Raw genomic sequence first — 22,168 nt, 5'->3', positions numbered from 1 at the left:
TGCCTTGGTTCTGGCGCTCACCTTCAGGGACTGTACCCTGACAAAGGAGTTCCCCAAGCTCTTCTATTGGGTCTCCTCCCGGTGGTAGATCTTGTACGCACTGGTGGGTCCTTGGACCGGGCTGCCTTAGTCCACCTTCTGTCCTGGCAGGAACAGTAACCTTGCCCAACTGGCCCATACCCAATCCAGTTCTTACTGTTAGGTGTTACAGCCCAGTCACACCTAGTCCATGCCCTGATACAGCTCTCATATGGCCCAGTGGGAGCCAAAACCTAGCCCAGCCTGTCCTACACCCGGTCTCGCTCTCATGAGCACCAGTGAGTGCTGGAGTTTAGCTCAATCTGGCACACCCCAGACCCAATCTACGCCTATGCTGAGGAACACTCTTACACTCACCAGTGGGAACCACAATCTAGCCGGGGCATCCCCGTAGTTCCCCAACCGGACTTGTTCCCAGCCCCAGATTTTGCACATGCCATTGGTTGCTCTGACCCAGCTGGGCATAGCTTTCCCCTGTCTTAACCTTTCCCATCAGATGCTGCAGCCTGGCCTGACCCGGTCTACCCTCAGTCCCAACTCTCAATGGCAAGTGCTACAGCCTGGCCCTGCCCGGTCCAGTCCACTCCCAATCTGACTTATGCAAACTGATAGACTAGTCTGGCATGGCCTGGATTTCAGCCTGGCTCCCACACTTGCCAGTGAGCAAAGGTTGGCCTGGCCCTGCCTGGTCCAGTCTCTTCCAAAAGCAACCCACATACTTGCTTATTGATAGAGCTATCCTGCCTGGTCTGGTCAACACCCAGGCCTGCATCACATGCTCACCAGTGGGAGCTATGGCGCACCAGGAGATTTTCCTAAGTTCCCCCCGCCCCCCAGACCTACCCCCAGTCACAGATCTTGGACGTGGCAGTAGGTGCAAGATCCTTATTGGTCATAGACTACCCCCTCTGTCCCAGCCTATGTATGAGTGGTGGATGTTGTGGTCTGGCTTGCTCCTTACTGTATTCTTGGGTGTGCCTATGGATGCTGCAGCCTGGGCACACCCAGCCTGTACCCAATTGCAGTACCTATGTGTGTTGGAGGGTTCCATGATCATGCCTGGCTCAGCTTGTCATCACCTCAGCTCCCAAGCAAACCAGCAGAAGTTGCAGATCACAGTGTTGAGCCCACACATTCCCCACAGAATCTGCCCTCAGACTCTGTTTTGACCACATGCTGGTTAGTGCTGTGGGCCAACCTTACATTTCTCGTCCCTTGTTCCAATTCTCACTGCCAGATTCTGTGATCTAGTCCTGTCAGGTAGGTCCCAGCCCAAGTTTTAGTAAGTATCAGTGAGGTATTAGGGATTGGTTGACCCTTAACTACCCCAGCTCTGATATCCCACAAAGGCAGGTGCTTCAGTCTGACCCTTAAAGGTTTTTATGTTCCTCCCTTAGAATTACACTGCTGGTGATCTGAGGGCTTCACCTGGAGCCATTTGCATCCAGGTCACCTGACTCAAGCCCCAATGCCTGGGACCCTGCCCCCAGGGCGAACTGACCCACCTTCCGGGCTCTGAGCACATGGGCCAGAGCTTCCAGACCTGAGCCCCTGCTTGGGTTTTGTTCTCTTTGATCCACTGAGCCCTGCTGTATTTGGGGAACCCCATTTGGAAGTAAGGATCCAGAGAAGGATGAGGCAGTGTTTTGTTTTGGATAATCTTGGGGTACAGTAGGGAAGACAGATGTACAAATATTCATAATCCATTGTGTTGTATAGGCAAGGTTTTCTAGGGGTTTTCTGGAAGCAACCAGAGGGACTCTGGGAAGGCTTAGTATGGAGGTGATGTTTGAACTGGGGAGGAAGGGAAGCAGAATTAAACCAAGATGGAGCAAGAGCGGTTTAGCTGGGCCCACAAGTTATTTACTTTAAAAATTATTTTTAAAAGATAGTGCCCAACACGGTAGCCTAGTAGTTACTCTTCACCTTGCATGCTCCAGGATCCCTTATGGCCGCTGGTTATAATCCCAGTGGCCCCACTTCCCATCCAGCTTTCTGCTTGTGGCCTGGGAAAGCAGTCGAGGATGGCCCAAAGCCTTGGGACCCTGCACTTGCGTGGGAGACCTGGAAAAAGCTCCTGGCTCCTGGCTTCGCATTGGCATAGTTCTGGCCATTGTGGTCACTTGGGTAGTGAATCGTCGGACAGAAGATCTTCCTCTCTGTCTCTCCTCTTCTCTGTATATCTGACTTTGCAATAAAAATAAAGTAACTCTTTAAAAAAAAAAAGACTTTTCAATTGTTTTGAAAGGTAGTATGACAAAGAGAAAGAAAGAGAGAGAGAGATTTGATCTTCCATTTGCTGGTTCATTTCCCAAATGCTTGCGGTTGGGAATAGGCCTGGCAAAAGCCAATAGCACAGAAGTCACCGTGGAGCTCTTATGTGGGTGCCAGGGAGCCACCTACCTGGCCATCACCTGCTGCCTCCCAGAGTGGTCTCTAGCAGGAAGTCAGAATTGGAAGTGGAGCCAGGATTTGAACCAGGTTACTCTGGTGTCCCAGCCAGAATTCACGTCCCTGTGCCAAATGCCTGACCCACCAGTTTAGGGATACAAACGCTACGTTGGTGAGGGGTAATAAGGGGTAAGATAGGGCAATAGTTGAATGACAGGCAGAGAGTAAAATGTCGGTAGAGGCAGAGTCCAGGCAGCAAGTGTACATATCATTAAGGTGAAATACTTTGATTTTCTGAACATTTTTGAAATAAAAAATACTATTGCTTTGCTCTCATTGGTAGCCCATTACAAAAACAGTGTAGCGGTACTGCCGATGAGAGTGGCCCCGTGAAGTGATGGCAGAGCTTGCAGAGCAGCCCGTCATCGACAAAGGCCAAGCAGGTGACAGTTTGCTCCCGTGTGTGGGCAGCTGTCAAAACAGAAGGAAAAGAGGACTTTATCCACAAAAGAGACCAACATTTGCACAAAGTGTTCATATTTGAGTATATGTTTTTAGAACAGATTTATGTATTTGAAAGGCAGAGTTACAGGGAGAGGAGAAAGAGAAAGATTTTTCATCCTCAGGTTCACTCCCCCAGTGATGCAATGACTAGGGCTAGACCAAGCCAAAGCCGGGAGCCTAGCGCTTCTTCCAGATCCTCCACATAGGTGTCAGGGGCCCAAGCACGTGGGCATCCTCTGCTGCTTTCTCAGGCATATTAGCAGGGTGCTGGATTGGAAGTAGAACAGCTGGACTCCAGCTGGTGCCTATATAGGATTACAGGTGGTGGCTTAACTTACTGTGCCACAATGCCAGCTCCTGAATATAGACATTTAAAGTAACATTTATATGAAAGAAAACAACTTTGTTGCTGACTGTGAAAGAAGATCTGACTCAGCAGTGGTCCTGGGAAGACCTCAGTAGCCCAAATATCGTCTAAAAAATGCCACCTGTTTATGTAACTGTCATTCCCCAATGCCATGTTCCCTAGACTCCTGGGGGAAGGACTTTCAAATTCATCCAAAAAAATGCATGAAAATGGCCATGATAATGACGAAGACAGTAACAGAGGGGACTAGAGATTATGGAAATAAAAAAATGACGACAGTTAAAGCGAAAAAATACAAGGTTGGGAATACATATTATAAGCAAGAGTACAAAAATGTGGAAAGCATAAAAATAGACATTATCAGCAACAGTGCAAAAACCTAGGAAATACCAAAAAAAAAAAAAAAAGAAAAGTACAGAAACAGATACGTAAGCATTTTCTATAAAAATGGCATTTCAAAACCTGTGAGGAAGGATGGGATTAGTCAACGAGGAGAACTGGGAAACATATGGTATATGAAGCTTTTTAATTTAAAAAGAAAGTCTAGTACGATGAAATACATTCTAAATAAAGCACAGACTTAATTGCGTTTTTATTAAAAATGGCCAGTTGAAACTTCCTCAAGAAATATCTGATACATAGCTAAGAAATGAGTCAGAAACTCCCCAAGAGTTAACAAACAAGGAAAGGGGCTGTCAAAATGGGTGATGTGTATGCCAGGGAATGGGAAGGGGGACCGGCACTGCGGCACGGCGGCTTAGCCCGCTGCCCAGAACGCTGGTGTCCCCTATAAGCCCTGGTGGAATCCTGGGTGTTCTGCTTCTGAACCAACTCCCTGCTGATGCGCCTGAGAAGGCAGCAGGAAATGGTCCAAGTGCTTGAGCACCCTGCGCCCGCAGGAAAGACTTGTTGGTTGGAGCTCCTAGTTACTCCTTTTAGCCTAAGGCTGGATTTCTCATTGTCTCTCTCCCTCTCTGTAACTCTGCCTTTCAAATAAATCTTTTTTTAAAATAGTTTTTCTTTTAAAAAATTTATTTATTTATTTGGAAGGTAGAGTTAAAAAGGGGTGGGGAGGGGAGATGGAAAGAGAGAACCTCCATCCTCTGGTTGGCTCCCTAAATACCTGCAATGGCCGGAGCTGGGTAGATCTGAATTCAGGACCCAGGAACTGACTCCAGGCAACCTGTCTGGGTGCAAGGGCCAAGGGACTTGGGCCACCTTCCACGGCTTTCTTAGACACATTAGCAGGGAGCAGGGTGGCTAGTGGAGTAGCAGAGACTTGAACTGCAATCCTTGAGGGAATGTTGGCATTGCATACAGTAGTCTTATATGATATGCCACAACATTGGCCCCATAAATCTTTTTGTTGTTATTGTTGTTGTTAAATGTGTGACCAGGGGGCAGTTAAGACTACCATCTCCCATACTGCAGCACCTGAGTTTAAGTCTTGGTTCCACTCCCATTGCCTGCATTCCTGTTAATCCCTGGGAGGCAACAGATGATGGCTCAAGCATTTGAGGACCTGGGTCCTTGCCACTCACATGGGAGACTCCTGAATTGAAATCCAGGCTCCTGACTTTAGCTGGCCTATCCCCAGTCCCTGAGGTATTTCAGGAGTGAACCAGTGGATGGAAGATGACTGGCTGTCTCTTTTTTTCTCTCTGCCTCTCAAATAGGTTAAAAATAATTTTGAAAAAAAAAAAAATGGATGCCCCACACAAAGCCTAAGCTCTGAGTGGAGAGGAGCCCATCCTGCCCCAAGGAACAATGTACCCTAGTTGGATGGAGTGAACCTTAGAACATTTACAAAAATATCCAAAGCAGAACCTAGGTATTTTTAACAACGATTTTACACTGCTTCAAATTAGCCTTAACCACCTGCCTGTTCCCTCACGCAATTCTCTTAGGCTAGAGCAAAGTGAGTACAACATGAAATACCCAATCCTTTCACTTTCACTTCAAGAGGCAAAATAAACTGGTCTCTCACAGTGGGATGTCGAAAAGTCGCCCACAGTATGTGAGAGCAAAAAGAATGAATTCACAGAGCTGCCCAAGCATGAGCAAAATGAAAGGAAATTGCACGGCAACAGCAAGCATCTCACATCCAGGAAGGGGAAAAAAAAAAAAAAAGGAACAAAGCATGCAAAAGAGGGAACACACACGGGAAGGAGCAAAAGGGGACCCCTCACAATAGCATCACAGTCTCGTGCAAGTTAAGAAGAACATGCATTTCAATTAAAAAGCCGGGAGATGAAATGATAAAATTTGAGAATGAGATAATGGGGAGAGCACAGATTTTAGGAAATGAATAAAGCAGCATGTCACAAAGCTCGCAGATTAGACACAGCAAGCGACTGAATGGCGATGGCTTGAAATCCTGTCAGAAGCATAGAAGAGAGGCTTGAGGGAGTCCCGGTGGGTGCACAAGAAAGAGCTGAGGACAGTAACACAATTAGAGAGAAACTAATAGACTTGAAAGACAGACCCGAGCGATCTAGTACTGTACAAGGTAAGCCAGCAAATGAGACAACATAAAAATTCAAGAGAAATGCGAAGGATTTCCTCTGAAATGCAGAAAGCACTGCATCTTGGAATTGAAAAGACAGGTCACCTTCCATGAAGTTTGTAACACAGTGTTTTAACATCAGTGTAAATCTTAGTTAAGTAACTGAAATGGTAGTCTTAATTCTTTGAGAACAACACCTCTGCGGTATTTTCTGCCAAGAATAGTGAATATAGATCTCACAATGAGGAAGCAATCCAATGAATCCAAATTGAGGGACATTTTAGAAAACAGTGGGTCCTGACTTCTTGAAATATTAATACTATGGCCAAAGGCAAGGTGGGGGTGGGGAACTGTTCAAAACTGAAAGAGATTAAAGGGGCATGACTGAGTGATGATGGCTTGGATCATGCATGAAAAAGACATCGTTTGGGTCACCAGGAGAACCTGGATTTGAACTGTGTTTATTTAAATACAGTGCTCCAAAGGATTTTGAAAATGTAAAGGATTATAGCTTAATCACATATTTATAGCTTGGTTTTTAAAATAAGTATTGTAGTAATATTTAATCTATTTGAAATGCAGAGAGAGAGAGAATTTCCATACGCTTGTGTTTTTTTTTAAAGAGTTATTTATTTTTATTACAAAGTCAGATATACAGAGAGGAGGAAAGACAAAGAGGAAGATCTTCTGTCGATGATTCACTCCCTAAGTGACCACAACGGCAGGTGCTGCGCAGAGATCCGAAGCCGGGATCTTCCCGGTCTCTCACATGGGTGCAGGATTCCAAAGCTTTGGACCGTCCTCGACTGCTTTCCCAGGCCACAAGCAGGGAGCTGGATGGGAAGCGGAGCTGCTGGGATTATAGCCAGTGCCCATATGGGATCCCGGTGCATTCAAGGTGAGGACTTTAGCCGCTAGGCCACGCTGCCGGGTCCTCCATATCCCTGTTATTCCCCACATGTGCATAACAGCTAGGGATGGGTCAGGAGACAGGAAATCCATCTTCAGGGCAGGAACCCAAGAACTTGAGCCACTCTCAGCTGCTTCCCAGGGAGTGCACTGGCAAGGAAATGGGTCAGAAGTGGAGGTAGGGGACTTCAAGACGGGCACTTGGATGTGGAATATGGGTGTCCCAAGCAGTGACTTAAGTCACTACACCATAATACCCACCTAAGATAACACAACTTAAAAAAAAAACAGATGTAGGGGCTGGTGCTGTGGCATAGCAGGCATTGCTGGCATCCCACACAGGTGCCAGTTCAAGTTCCGCTGCCCCACTCCTGATCCAGCCTGTCTATGGCCTGGGAAATCAGCGCAGGATGGGCCCCTTGGCTCCAAGCTCTAGTCGTTACAGTCATTTGGGGAGTGAACTAGCAGATAAAAAAAAAAAGGTCAGCAACTAAAATTCAGTCAAGAAATGAACTAGGGCCCAATGCGGTGGCCTACTGCCCAGGGTCCTTGCCTTGCATGTGCCAGGATCCCATATGGGTGCTGGTTCTAATCCCAGTGCTCCTGCTTCCCATCCAGCCCCCTGCTTGTGGCCTGGGAAAGTAGTCAAGGACGGTCCAAAGCCTTGGGATCCTGCACCCGCGTGGGAGACCCAGAAGTTCCTGGCTCCTGGCTTCAGATCGGCGCAGCACCAGCTGTTGTGGTCACTTGGGAAGTGAATCATCGGATGGAAGAAGATCTTTTTCTCTGTCTCTCCTCCTCTCTGTATATCTGACTTTGTAATAAAAATAAATAAATCTTAAAAAAAAAAAGAAATGAACTAGGTAACACAAGAATGGAGAATCAATGAACATCCAATTCATGTAAGCAAATAACTAAATGGGCATGAGAATTATAATGAATGCCACACACCTGGAAACTGAGCATATTAATGTAACAAAACCCGGGCAGTGGTAGGAAAATGAGAGAAGGCCGAGGACTCGTAATCCTTCACAGCAGGGAGTGAGAACTTAGGGTTGAGTGGCATTGAGAGCTCTTAACATCTCTCACAGTGTCTCTTTTGTTCATAATACTCCCTCTTTTTACAACCTTAGAGATTTTTCTTAGAATAAATTGCTCTTCAGGATGAAGAAACATTTCTCCCAAAAAGAGTTATTTATTTGAAAGGCAGAGGAGAAAGAGATTTTCCATGCAGCTGCTTGTGGCGCAGCAGGTTGAGTCACTCCCTGGCACACTGGCATCCTGTATGAGCACTGGTTCGAGGGCCTGCTCCTCCACTTGTGATCTGGCTGCCTGCTAACACACAAGCTCCAGGCTCCCGGCTTCGGCCAGCCACAGCCATGGGGGCCATTTGGGATTGAAGGAACGGATAAAAGAGAAAGAAATCTTCCATCTGCTGGTTCCAAATGCCCATAAGCTGGGCCAAACCAAAGCTGGGAACCAAGATCTCCATCTGCAACTCCCATGTTGTTGGCAGGGCCCCCGAATACCTGGGCAGTCGCCTGCTGCCTTTGCAGGGGTTTTAGCAGGAAGCTGGATTGGAAACAGAGCGGCTGGGATATGAACCAGGGCTCTCTTACGGGGGGTGGATGTTCCAAGCAGTGACTTAATTAGTTGTACTACATCTGCCCCAGCAATGTTTTTTTGTTAAAATATTTTTTGATCAGAAATATATTTTAGCATTAAAAAAGATTTATTTATTTATTTTTATTGGAAAGGCAGATTTACAGAGAGGAGAGACAGAAAGATCTTCCATCTGCTGGTTCACTCCCCAAATGTCCACAATCTGAAGCTGAGCCAATTCGAAGCCGGGATCCTGGAGCCTCTTCCAGTCTCCCGACAGGTTCAGGGTTTCAAGGCCTTGGGCCGTCCTCAACTGCTTTCCCAGGCCACAAGCAGGGAGCTGGATGGGAAATGGAGCTGCTGGGACATGAACCGGTACCCAGGGGGAGGATTAGCCAATTAGCCTTTGCACCAGCCACCCCACCCCTGCCTCACCAAGAAACATTTTTTTAAAGATTTCTTTATTTATAAATATTTATTTTTATTTGGAAAGTCAGATATACATAGAGGAGGAGAGACAGAGAAGAATATCTTCTGTCCAATGATTCATTCCCCAAGAAGCCTCAACAACTGGAACTGCACTAGTTCGAAGCCAGGAGCCAGAAACTTCCTCCAGGTCTCCCATGTGCAGGGTCCAGTGTTGGGCCTCTCTAGCTGCAAAGGAGGCTGGCACCTCTCCCAGGTGTGAACAAGTTTGGTAACTTCGGTTCCTAGGTTCATTCATCAACAGCAAGCCTCCATCCACAGTGTGATCACCAATCATTGCAAGGGAGAGTGCGCAGTGGCAGCAGAAGTTACCACCCTCAGTAATGCTCACCTGGCTGCTGTGCCCAGGCCCAAGAATGACCCACCTCTTCTCTCTCCATCATCTATGGTCTATACACCCCAGTATTGTGCACCTGTATGTTTTATCCCTAATATAGGAAGTTATTGTTGTCTCTGAGCTGAATTACTCACCCTCTGTCTCTCCTCCTTTGTATCTGACTTTGTAGTAAAGACAAATAAATCTCTAAAAAAAAAAAAACTTTAAAAAAAGTGAGAGAGAAGGATCAGAATTCATTAAGGGACTGTAACGAGGCACTTGGCCATGCATGCCCTATTGGAGCTGTGGGGTGGGTCCTGTGGGTTTTCCCAGCCAGGCCCAGAGGGCAACTTTTGATTTCCTATCTTTCTCACAGACCCAGAACCAGATTGTGTATTTCATTCGCCAAGCACCGGTGCCCATTACACCCGAGAACTTTGAGGCCACGGTGCAGTTCGGCACGGTGCGTGGCGCCTACATCCCGGCTCTGCTCCGCCTGCTCAGCGGTATCTTTGCCCCTCAGATCTTTGCCAACACGACGTGGCCGGAGAGCATTCGCAATCATTTTGCGTCTCATCTGCACAGGTTCCTAGCCTGCCTGACAGGTGAGTGGGAAGGCAGGACCGGAAGGTTGCTCTGGAGCGTCCCCCAGCACCCTTGGGACTCGTGAGTTGTCGGTGAAGTGAGAGCAGCAGGGCGCAGACCCTGCCTTCTGATCTAGATAGGTGGCTGCCACAGGACTAGTGGGCTCAAGCTGCCCCAAGGGAGCCATTTCAGACTATATGGAGGGGGAGGCAGATGTAGGGAGTGGGGTAGGCTGTATGGGGGGGGGGGGAGACTACTTATATGGAAGCAGGGTGTGGAAGGCGTGATATGGATTTTGACTTCATTGTCCTCTTGTTATGTTTCCCTTCGATTTCCCTTCAGCTGCTCTCATTTCTCCTCAAGCCATAGGATATGCACAAGTCATTGTTTCCCCTGCCTGTTCATCTGAAATACATATGCAGTTGTCTTTTGGTGTCCGGGGGGATGCGGCCCAGGATTGCTCCGCTAGGTGCCTGAATCCATGAATACTCATGTTTCTCATGTGAGACAGTGCACTGTTTGCAAAGAACCTCGTATCTCCTCCTGAGGGACTTTGCATCGCCTCCAGAAGATGTGTAATACCCAACACCTAAGTGGTGGTTATCCTGGAGTGCTTAGCAGGTGCACACAGGAAGTTTGCACCTGTTCAGTACACATGCACCCACAGGGATGGCATGTCTTAGGTTCACATCTTCCAACATGGGTGTGGTTGTATTCACGGACAGGAATCCTGCAGATACTAAAGGCCAACTGTACCTCCCAGGACCCTGCATCCCCCACTGCTGAGTAGCAACCCGGATTGATGCTGGGGAGGCAAAAACGTGTTCTGTCTGTGACCTCTCATGGCCCTGTCCTTCCCATAGACACTCGGTACAAACTGGAGGGACACACTGTCCTCTACATCCCCGCAGAGGCCATGAGCATGAAGCCTGAGGTGGTGGTCAAGGACAAAGAGTTGGTGCAGCGGCTGGAAAGTGAGTGGCAGGTGTTGCTGGTGTTGGAGGGGAATGGGCGAGGAAGGGGGAGAAGAGGTGTCTGATCACCAGCATAGGAGCTGCATTAGGAGGAGTCAGGTGGTGCGGTGGGAAGAGAAGGACACAGCTGGGGAAGCAGTGAAAAGAAATACATACTTTTTTTTTTTTTTCTTTAAAGATTTACTCTATTTGGCCCGGCGTGGTGGCGCAGTGGTTGGGGTCCTCGCCTTGCACGCTGCAGCATCCCATATGGGCGCCGGTTCTAATCCCAGTGGCCCCGCTTCCCATCTAGCTCCCTGCCTGTGGCCCGGGAAAGCAGTCGAGGACGGCCCAAGGCTTTGGGGCCCTGCACCCGCGTGGGAGACCCGGAGGAGGCTCCTGGCTTCGGATCGGCATAGCATCGGCCATTGTGCTCACTTGGGGAGTGAATCATTGGACGGAAGATCTTCCTCTCTGTCTCTCCTCTCTGTATATCCACCTTTCCAATAATAACAATAATAATAATAATAAAATAAATCTTTTTTTTTAAAGATTTACTCTATTTGAAAGACATAGTTATAGAAAGAGAGAGAGAAAAAGAGGTCTTCCATCTGCTGGTTCACTCCCCAAATGGTCACAATGGTGGGAGCTGAGCAAATCCGTAGTCTGGAACCAGAAGCTTCTTTTGGGTCTCTCATATAGCTGCAGAGGCCCAAGGACTTGAGCCATCCTCTGCCACCTTCCCAGGCCACAAGCAAGGAGCTAGGAGGGAAGTGGAACATCTGAGATTTAAACTGAACCTGTGCCCATATGGAGTGCCAGGGTCATAGGCAGGGGATTAGCTTGCTATGCCACTATGGTGGCCTCACACTTTTTTAAAAAAAATTATTTATTTGAAAGGCAGAATTCAGAGAGAGAGATAGAGATAGAGATAGAGAAAGGGCCTGAGAGATCTACCATCCTCTGGTCTACTCCACAAGTGGCTGCAATAGCCAGGGCTGAGCCAGGCTGAAGCCAGGAGCCTGGAACTCTATCTGACTCTCCCTCATGGGTGCAGGGGCTCAGGCACATGAGCCTTCTTCCCCTGCTTTCTCAGGCACATTAGCAGGAAGCTGGTTCAGAAATAGAGTAGCTGGGGCTCAAACTGGCACCCATGTGGGATGCCTGCACCACAGGGCAGCAGCTTAATTTGCTGTGCCATAACGCCAGCCCTCCCTCTGCCCGCAGCCTCCATGATCCACTGGACCAGGCAGATCAAGGAGGTGCTCAGTGCCCAGGAGACGGTGGAGACGGGAGAAAACCTGGGCCCCCTGGAGGAGATCGAGTTCTGGCGCAACCGCTGCATGGACCTGTCCGGCATCAGCAAGCAGCTGGTGAAGCCAGGGGTGAAGCACATCGAGTCCGTCCTGCGGTTTGCCAAGTCCTCCTACCTGGCACCCTTCCTGAAGCTCGCCCAGCAGATCCAGGTGGGCAGGAGGCTTGGAGGCCGTAGGCTGGGCAGAGAGGGGGCCGAGGCATTCAGCCACAACCTGTTCCATCCTGCGTTTCTTAGGCATGGGAGGAGCGGGGAGCAGAGCACAAGGTCCCCGGGGAGGGAGACAGCTGGCTAATCCAACCAGTAGGTGTTGAGTACCCTCTGCGGGTCCACCCCCGCTATGATCCCACTGAGTGAGACAGAGAGAGAAAGGGAATCATAGAAAATAGGATTACCAAGAGCCCATGGGGCTCCATCCACAGAGGTGCAAGCTCCACGCTTACAAATAAATGTGCTGTAATAGGACAAGCTGATTATGTCAGCGCTGGGTCACACAGGAGGGGCCAGTGATCAAGCACTGAGATACCAGGCTTCTTCTCCCCAGGTGAACACGCAGCCTGCTATTAAGGGATTGGGCCGTGATTGACTGGCTAGATTGAAAGACAGCCCTCTTCTCCACTCCCCTGTCAGAGAATAGGGCAGGGGCGGGAACTACTACCTCCCCAGGGGTAAGTGGGAGTGACCTCTGGTTGGGTGGATGGACAGCTTTGTGTTAAGTTCCAAATTCAATCAGGAGAAAACGGAAGACTGAACACACATCTGAACTTGAGTGGTGGGGGCAATGGGATTATGGGAAAATCAGTAAAGCGCTTTCCCCAAAGACAACGAGAGAATGTAGGCCCTTAGGAACAGACCCAGAACCTTAAGCCATCCCTGCTGGATGGAAGTACCCGGGAGGGATTCCTGGAAGAGGCAGCAGGATGGGGTTCAGGGTGGATAAAGAGCTCTTGATCCGAAGCATCTCTTGCCACTGGATAAATCTAACCGACCCCCACCCTCACCCCCACTCCGGTTCCTCTTCCCTGCCAGGACGGCTCTCGGCAGGCACAGTCGAACTTGACCTTCCTGTCGATCCTGAAGGAGCCTTACCAGGAGCTGGCCTACATGCGGCCCAAGGACATTTCCAGTAAGCTCCCCAAGTTGATCAGCCTCATCCGCATCATCTGGGTCAACTCTCCGCACTTCAACACCCGCGAGAGGCTGACCTCGCTCTTCCGAAAGGTGCGTGGGTTGGGTCGGGTGTCCGGCTGAGGGCACGCTGCCCACAGGGGGGCGCTGTGAGCCCAGGCCTTGAGTGGAAAGGCGGCAAGTACTGCCCCTCAGCTCAGCCACCGAAGGCCCGTCGCTTGGGGTGGGGCCTGGCCAGACTGTTCGCAGTCGGAAATCGCTCGGTCAGGAGCTAGGGGCATTGAGAAGAGACAGAGGGGACAGAGTCCTGGGCAGATTGTGCCAGCTGTCTGTTTTCCCCAAGAAAGGGTATCGCCATGGGGGATGGAAGGGGCACTGGTCTTTTGGAGGTGCCAAGGGTGACAGAGGCAAAAAAGCAAGAGAGTGGACCCTGAGCCGAGCTCGCTTGTCAGCATGGCTGCAGAATTGCTCTGAAACAGAACAAGAGCGGATGTGGAACTCAAGGGTGCTGAGGTGGAGGAACCAGGGGCCCCGGTGAGATCACCTCAAGGAGCAGGCCCCCCGACATAGCCTGGGCACAGCTGGGGAGACTGAGGGGCGTGGGTGGGCAGGCTAGGCTAGAGGCAAGGCTGTTGCTGAGGCTGTCGACCCCGTGCGCAGATGAGCAACGAGATCATCCGCCTGTGCTGCCACTCCGTCTCCTTGGACCGCATCTTTGAGGGCTACGTCATTTCCAGCAAGGACGACCTGCAAGGCTGCATTGCCTGCTGCCATGCCTGGAAGGATCACTACCTGCGGGCAGTGCAGATGCACACCCAGTAGGCCCCCTGGCTCCCCTTGCCTCACCCTGCTCCCGGTCTGACGCCCTCACCCTTCCCCCTGGGGCGAGATGGAGAGGAGATGTGGGCTCCTTTCAGTCTCTGGGGTGGGGTATACGTTGTTTCTTGGCTTGGATGTCTTCTTGTTGGCCCAGACAGCCCAGCTCACAGCCCCAGACCGGCTTAGGTCCCCCCGCCCAACCCGCTGTAACCCCAGCTAGTGTTTGCCTTGGCTCTGAAACTCTCCTCCTGTGTCATCTGCCGCTATGTTTTCTCTCTTTCCACATCACCTTGTGTCTCCTCGCTCTACACTCAGGAGAATGGCCTCTGGGGCTCCTGTTTCCTGACGGTCTTGTCTGAGCCCAGGGTTCAGGGCCTGGTTCTGCCCTTGCTCCCTGCTGCTCCCGATTTTGGATTCTGCCCATTTTTCTGCTCACCACAGGTTCTCAAGCCGGGGCTGGGTCCTCGACCAGACCAGCATCTTCGCTCAAGTGGACGCCTTTGTGCAACGCTGCAAGGACTTGATAGAGGTGGGCAGGCCGTCTGGGAGGCTAACAGCAAACTCCCAGAAATCCCTGCATTAGCCAGGGCAGATAGGGCAGACAGCCAAGTTTCTTAAGGGGTGAAATCTAGAACTTACCAAGGGGCCTAGTTGCATGCATGCTGCCCCCTCCCTCCATTGTTCATGCTTTTTTGCCAGTGAACATTGCCCTGGTATCTTGTTTTTCACTCTGCACCCCCTGCCTGCCTCACCCCCGCCACTGGGTCTGATTGGTTCTCCCGGGGTGTACGGCGCAGACATCAATGCTACGTTAGGAACTAAGCAGGAAACCCCCACTCTGGCTCCTTGTCAGGTCTGCGACTGCCAGTACCATTTTGCCCGCTGGGAAGATGGCAAGCAAGGTCCCCTGCCTTGCTTCTTCGGGGCCCAGGGACCCCAGATTGCGCGCAACCTGCTGGAGATCGAGGACATCTTTCACAAGAACCTGCACATGCTGCGGGCCGTGCGCGGGGGCATCCTGGATGTCAAGAACACATCCTGGCATGAAGACTACAACAAGTGAGTTGCGAAGGGCAGTGCTGAGGCAGGGCATGGAGACTGAGGGGTCAAGGCTGAAGTGAGGGTAGGTAGGATCAGGTGAGTGCAAGGGAGGTGGCAGGATGGTTAGTGGCAGGATGGCTGGTGGCAGGTGGCTCGAAGCATTCGGGACCGGGCCCCTTCTAGGTTCGCATCTCAGCTTTGCCGAGTGCAATGACCCTGGGTGAGTAAGTAACTGGTACCTCTGCTTTCCCCTGAATAAAGTGGGATGGGAAACAGAACGGACCCCCAAGCACTGACTGGGAGGGTTCAGTGGCTTCATGGGCATCAAGAATGGAGCTCAGGGCCTCTTGGGGTCAACCTTGGGGGCAGGCGAGGGCCCAGCCCCCAGCCCACCCTGGGCACTCAGACACGCTGCTGTACTGTTGCAGGTTTCGGGCTGGCGTCAAGGACCTGGAGGTGATGACCCAGAACCTGATCACCTCGGCCTTCGAGCTGGTCCGCGACGTGGAGCATGGGGTGCTACTGCTGGACACCTTCCACAGACTGGCTACCCGCGAGGTCAGCGCCCACTGCCTCCTCACCCATGCTTGTCCTCTGGAAGGAGCGGCGGGGGAACAATGTTGTGAGGCACTCAACATTGCTAAGTCTGGCCCTGCCAAGGCAACTGCAGGCAGAGCTCGAAATCCAATCATCAGTAGCATCTTTAGTTTTTGTGGTTTTTTTTTAAGATTTATTTATTTATTTTTTATTGGAAAGTCAGATATACAGAGAGGAGGAAAGACAGAGAGGAAGATCTTCTTCCATCCGATGATTCACTCCCCAAGTGAGCGCAATAGCCGGTACTGCGCCGATCTGAAGCTAGGAACCAGGAACTTCTTCTGGGTCTCCTACATGGGTGCAGGGTCCCAGAGCTTTGGGTCATCCCGGACTGCTTTCCCAGGCCAGAAGCAGGGAGCTGGATGGGAAGTGGAGCTGCCGGGATTAGAACCGGCACCCATATGGGTCTCCGGGCACATTCAAGGTGAGGACTTTAGCCGCTAGGCCACGTTGCCGGGTCCAGCATCTTTAGTTTTTAAGTTGATAATTCTGTATGGGCCAAGAGTGATATTAGAAACATCCAGACTGTTCTGGGCAGATATGGCCCTGTGGCCCTCTGCGCTAGGTCTTCTATGCCTCCCAGAGGGGCAAGTGTCCCCTGCCACCCTATTAATTGATGCTGTCCCCTCTCCTGTTCCCTGGCTCCCACGTCCCACAGGGACTTCTGCCCCCTGGCTGCCACAGGGCATGCTGTCAGATTCCCTGACCCCTTCCCCGCAGGCCATCAAGCGCACATACGACAAGAAGGCCGTGGACCTCTACATGTTGTTCAACAGTGAGCTGGCCCTCGTGAACCGTGAGCTGAACAAGAAATGGCCGTACCTGGAGCCGTACATCGCCCAGCACTCTGGCCAGGCGCAGTGGGTGCGGATCCTGCGGCGTCGCATCGACAGAGTCATGAATGTGCGTGTCCGGCCGTCCCCGGGGCACGGCAGCATTGATGGGAGGGATGAGGGCCTGCTCCCCCAGGGTTTCCCCAGAAACTCTTCAGTGGCTCAGCTGGTTGGGGGCAGAGGCAGATTGAGTTTGGGTTTGTAGGGACGGCGCAGGGTGGCTGTAGAGCAGGGCCCACTGGAGAGGAGTAATCAGGCCAGAATCTGGGAGACTGGCAGAAGGTCACACAACCACACGATCCAGAGGCAGGACCTGGTCTTTCTGGAAGAATATGCAAAAAAAAAAAAAGGGGGAGGAACAGAAGAAAAGTTAAAAAACAAAACAAATAAACAAAAAACCCTAACTTTTCTGGGTGGTGCCAGATGTTGGTTAAAAGCCATTGAGGTACTGACCTGCTGGCATCCAATTGGTTCTGGGAGAAATCAGGGCAACCTGTGGATGTGGGGGGACTGCTGGAAGTTCACGGACAACTCCTTGGTTAAAATCCCACTTGGGAAGTCCACAGCCCGTACTGGAGTGTCTGGGTTTGAGTGCTGGCGTGCTGTGTCTCTCCTGGTTTGGGATTCCAGCTTCCCGTCTGTGTGCCCGGGAGGCAGCAGGGGATGGTCCGAGTGCTCGGGTCTCTGCCACCCGTGTGGGAGAACCGAATGAAGTTCCACACTCCCAGCTTCAGCCTGGCCCTGTCCTGGCTCCTGTAGCCATATTTGGGAGTGAACCAGCAAATGGTAGCTCTCTGTCTGTCTCTTTTTTCCTCTGTTTCTGCCTTCCAAATAAAAGCAAATAAAAAAGATAGTATGTATTTTCATGAAGCTTCAAAAATATATTTATTTGAAAGACAGAGAAAGAGCAATCTATCTGCTAGCTCACTCCTGAAATGACAGCAATAGCTAGGGCTGGGGCAGGCTGAAGTCAAGGAGACAGGAACTTTTTCTGGGTCTTCCAGGTGGTGCGGGGTCTCAACGACTTGGGCCATGTTTTGCTGCTTTTTCAGGTGCACTAGCAGGGAGCTGGATCAGAAGTGGGGCAGCTGGTACTCGAACCAGTGTCCACATGGTATGGAAGGTAGCAGTTTTCCTTTGCTGAGCCACAAGGCCAGCCTCTGCATGACATTTTTGAAGACCCCTTGTAGCCAGAGGCTTAGTAAGATCAGTAAACTAAGATTTGCCAGGTCCCCCTGGTACCTCTTCACGCCTTTACCTTCCGTAGTGGATATGCTTTTTCCTAAGCCTTGCACCTGAGCTGAGTTTCCGGTGCTTCTCTCTCCTCTCTGGCTTCTTTTTCTCACAGTGCCTCAGTCTCCTCCTGGCTGACTGGCTGCCTTCCCTCCAAGTTGTCAAGATGTGCCAGTCTCCATGCACTCTGTGTGTGTGTGTATGTGTGTGTGTAGGGGTTCTCCAGGAAGGGTTACCTCCTGGGGGAACATGACACATCAGCGCCATTCACCTGTTCTCCTCTCTTCCCTCTCCCTCACCCAGTGCCTTTCCAGTGCCCACTTCCTGCCCCATATTGGGACGGGAGAGGAGAGTGTCCATACCTACCAGCAGATGGTTCAGACCATTGACGAACTGGTTCGCAAAACCTTCCAAGAGTGGACGGCCACACTGGACAAGGACTGCATCCGGCGCCTGGACACCCCGTTGCTGCGCATCAGCCAGGAGAAGGCGGGCATGCTGGATGTTAACTTTGACAAGTAAGGAACCCAGCCCAGCTCCTTCTCCCTCTGCTCCGTGCCTGTTGCCTTCTCCAGCTTTGCCCATGATTTAATCACACCTCTTGGTTTCTCTCTCCATTTCTGATATGATATGTTTGCTATCTTTAATTATCCTCTTACAGCTTAAAAACAAAACCAAAATACAGATAAAACCCACCCTACTAATCTCCCAGGCCTGTAATGTGGATGTTTCGCCACTAGATGGCCACAGTGGCTCAGCTAAATTACGCAGCCTAAGTGTGGGCCCCGCTTTTCTCAGGATGGCTTAAGTGGCAGAGCTAGCGCTGCCCCACAGCTTTATGACATTTTAGTATCGGAATTATTTAAGCTGTAATTAAGCAATTAAAATATACTGTGGATGTATTCCATATGTTAGGAGCTGGTTTAGGTACAGAAAATTGCACACATGCACAGAAACAGAGAGGTAAATCTCCCATCCACTGGCTCGCTCCCCAGATGCCAGCAACAGTTGGAACTGGATCAAGAGCTGGGGACTCAATCCAGGGACTCTGACATGGGCGTCCTAACTGCTGTCTTCGGCACTAGGGCTACATGCCTGGCCCACATGGGAAATGTTTAGAGTGACAGAGTTCTTGCCCCCAAGGTGGTCGGGCTGATACTTACTGGGCAGCAGTTGTGCCCTTGCAGCCCTGCTTCCTGTACGGTAGCGCCCAGGAAGGAGGACTAAAGCAGGAGCCAGATTCCCGGGTCACTGTCCCTCAAGAGAAGGACATCACTTCCCCTGGCTGCTTCGGCTCCCACTGACCATCAACTGCACCCCATTACAACAGTTGCTTCCTCTGCCGTCAGGCTAGGAGCTGCTGTCATGGGCTTTAATTCCTAAGGCATCCATATTTACTGGGGCAGCTGTGGAAGAGTACCTGGGTGGAGAGGGAGACACTGGGATGGCCAGGCCTGACGGCATGTCGGTCATGGGCAGCAGAAGGCACCTGGCCGGGGGAGAGGAGGTGTTAGGGCTGAGAGGCAGGACAAAGCAGCCAAAACAGATGTCAGGTTAGGAAGGAAGGAAAGGCATTTAGGGAGGGGAACAGCACATCAGAGGCCACATGAAGAAAGATGCAGAGAGAGGCAGTGTGCTGGAGGCTCCCAGGTGGGAGCTGTGGACGGGGTTGTGCCAGTGAGGGCTGCTAGAGGCTGCCTTGGGTGAGACCCGTGGTTTTGCAAGGTGCGGCTGAGCAGTTATGCTGCACACGGCTTCTGAAATGGGGCTGAGTCTACACAACACATTCTCCTCTCTTAACTGGGCTGCCCCAAGGCACTGTATCTGGGGAGCTGCCCGGACACCCCAGGAATGCTGCAAATATGAGCACACACAGCTCACTTGTCGTGCCTTCTCCACAGACTAAGGAGCCATGTTCAGATCACAGGATGTCAGAAAGCAGCAGTGGTCAACATTTGCATCTACACGTGAGAGAAAAGGAGAGATGGGGCCAGAAGGGAAGAAATGCCAATTGCCCACAGTGGGCGGCGGTGCCTGCCTTCTATGCCTCAGGGCCAGCAGTGGCAGTGGACAGCAGATGCCCTCCAGAGCCGCTTAGGCCCCTGTGTGAATGCTGAGGCAGGGCGTGTTGTGTTGCCAGGGGACCTCAGGAAAGCCACAGGCTCCTTTGAGTCAGGCTCTTGGCATGGATTTAAGAACTCCCAGGCTGCGGCATAGGGGCTGAACATGCTGCTTGGGCTGGCTGGCACCCTCGTTGGAGTGGCTGGGCTGGAGTCTGTGCTCTGTCTCCATTTCCAGTTCCCTGTTAACGCACACCCCAGAAGGCAGCAGTGACGGCCCATGTAGTTGGGTCCCTTATCACCCACCTGGGATTCCTAGACAGAATTCCCAGCTCCTAGCATTTGGAGGAGTGAACTGGCAGAAAGTGATCTCTCTCTGTATCTCTCCAACTTGCAAACAAATACTGTATTTTAAAATATTTATTTATTTTTATTGGAAAGGCAGATTTACAGAGAGAAGGAAAGAGAGAGAGAGATCTTTCATTTTCAGATTCACTCCTCAAATGGCCACAATGACCAGAGCAGAACCAATCCAAAGCCAGGAGCTAGGAGCTTCTTCCAGGTCTCCCATGTGGGTGCAGGGTCCCAAGGACTTGGAGCATTCTCTGCTGCTTTCCCAGGCTATAAGCAGGACGCTGGACGGGAAGTGGTGCAGCCAGGTCACGAATCGGTGCCACATGGGATACTGGCACTTGTAGGGGGAGGATTACCCAGTTGAGCCAATGTATAGGCCCAAAGAAAAAAAGTTTTTTTTGATTTATTTTATTTTTATTGCAAAGTCAGATATACAGAGAGGAGAAGAGACAGAGAGGAACATCCTTTGTCCAATGACTCATTCCTCAAGTGACCTTAATGGCTGGTGCTGCACCAATCTAAAGCCAGGAGCCAGAAACTTCCTCCAGGTCTCCCTGGAGGGGGCAGGGTGTTGTGTCCCAAGGCTTTGAGCTGTCCTCGACTGCTTTCCCAGGCCACAAGCAGGGAGCTGGATGGGAAGCGGAGCCGCTGGGATTATAGCCAGCGCCTACATGGGATCCCGGCGCATTCAAGGTGAGGACTTTAGCTGCTAGGCCACTGTACCGGGCCTAGAAAAAATTTCTAAAAAGATTTTGTTTATTTGAAAGAGTTATAAAGAGAAGGAGAGAGAGAAAAAGAGAGAGAGAGAGAGAGATTGAAAGAGAGAAATTGCTTCCACCACTGATTTATTACCAAATGCTCACCGCAGCAGGAAGTGGACTAGGCCAAGTCATGATTAAAAACTGCACCTGTGTGTCTCCCAGGTGGGTGGGTGGGTGGGAGTCCCGAACCCCTGAGCCATCACTACTACCTCTCAGGATACACCTTAACAGCAGGCTGGAGGCAGGATCCAGAGTGGGGCTTGGCTCCAGATTATTTCATTTCCGGGGTGGGCATCTTAACTGCTCGACTAAAAACCCATAGTTCAGTGTTTTTAAATTACTGAAGAAGTATGTGCTCAGTGTTTGGGGGGGAAAAAAAAGGATTGATGTAGAAATAAAATATGTAAAGCCAAAAAGTGAAAACTCAGTACACAGTCCAATCCCTAGAGGTAGCCGTATAATTAAAGATAGATACCACACACATAGAACAGGATCACGTGTGAACAGTATTTTTACAGCTTGCTTTGAAAAAAAAAAAGGTTTATTTTTATTTGATTTGAAAGGCAGAGAGACAAGAGATTGAGGCAGAGAAATCTTCCATGTGCGATTTCACTCCCTAAGAGTCCACAGCAGCCAGGGCTGGGCCGGGCCAAAACCAGAAGCCAGAAACTCCATCTGGTCTCCTGTGTGCGATGGCAGGGACTCAAATATTTGAGCCACCCTTTGCTGCCTCCCAGGATGTGCGCCCGTCAGAAGGCTGATGGGATGTCAAGGCAGGATCCGAACCCAATAACTCTGAGATGGGATGTTGGTGTTCCAAGCAGTGGTTTAACCAGCTGCTCCACAATACCCATTCTATAGTTTGCTTTTTTTTTTTTTTAAAGTATTCACAGTGTGTGTGGAGGTTTTTTTATTCTCTATATATAGGACTAATTTTTTTTTGCATGGCTTTTACCTTTCCACAGTATGGCTGTGATGGGATTTAATCAGCCAGCTCATTATTGATGGACTGTGGTGTGAGCTGTGGTGCAATTTCCAGAAAGTTTTGGAGTTTTCTCTCCTGGAGAATTTCCCCGAGGCTTGCTCCTCCTTCGCCATCCGCTGCCCTCCTGCAGCTGTGTGTGCTTGCCTGAAATTTGTCCACTTAGCATCCGTATGGGAGAGCAGCTGGTCCACTGAGCCTGTCTGGAATCCACTTTGCATAATCTTCATAGCAGAGCTAGAGAAGGCAATTTTGGGCCAGGTCTTTATGGCCTGGGTTTATCTAAAACCCAAACAATAGCTAGGCCCATCTTCCAGAGCCCAGAAGTACCTGTTCCTGTCCTTTCTCTGATAATGGTTCCCTGAGGGATGCCTAACAAGATGCTTT

At 50.5% G+C, this 22,168-nt stretch overlaps 1 protein-coding gene across 1 annotated transcript in view; it reads left to right on the top strand.

The window, feature by feature from the left end:
- The window catches only part of DNAH2 (dynein axonemal heavy chain 2), a 105,488-nt gene that overhangs the window by 7,599 nt on the left and 75,721 nt on the right, over positions 1-22,168 (top strand). Inside the window, exons 4-11 of the mRNA XM_041000538.1 lie at positions 9,497-9,725; positions 10,569-10,679; positions 11,886-12,124; positions 13,003-13,194; positions 14,774-14,979; positions 15,390-15,519; positions 16,279-16,461; positions 17,928-18,142. Coding sequence (XP_040856472.1) covers positions 9,497-9,725; positions 10,569-10,679; positions 11,886-12,124; positions 13,003-13,194; positions 14,774-14,979; positions 15,390-15,519; positions 16,279-16,461; positions 17,928-18,142 — 1,505 coding nt within the window. The remainder of the gene's footprint in view (positions 1-9,496; positions 9,726-10,568; positions 10,680-11,885; positions 12,125-13,002; positions 13,195-14,773; positions 14,980-15,389; positions 15,520-16,278; positions 16,462-17,927; positions 18,143-22,168) is intronic.

The sequence above is a fragment of the Ochotona curzoniae genome, unplaced genomic scaffold (genome assembly GCF_017591425.1).
Source record: "Ochotona curzoniae isolate NIBS_2020 unplaced genomic scaffold, NIBS_Ocur_1.0 scaffold_2453, whole genome shotgun sequence".
NCBI classification, from domain to species: Eukaryota; Metazoa; Chordata; class Mammalia; order Lagomorpha; family Ochotonidae; genus Ochotona; species Ochotona curzoniae.
Note: the sequence above shows the minus strand (reverse complement) of the source record. Positions and strands in the feature narration are given on the sequence as shown.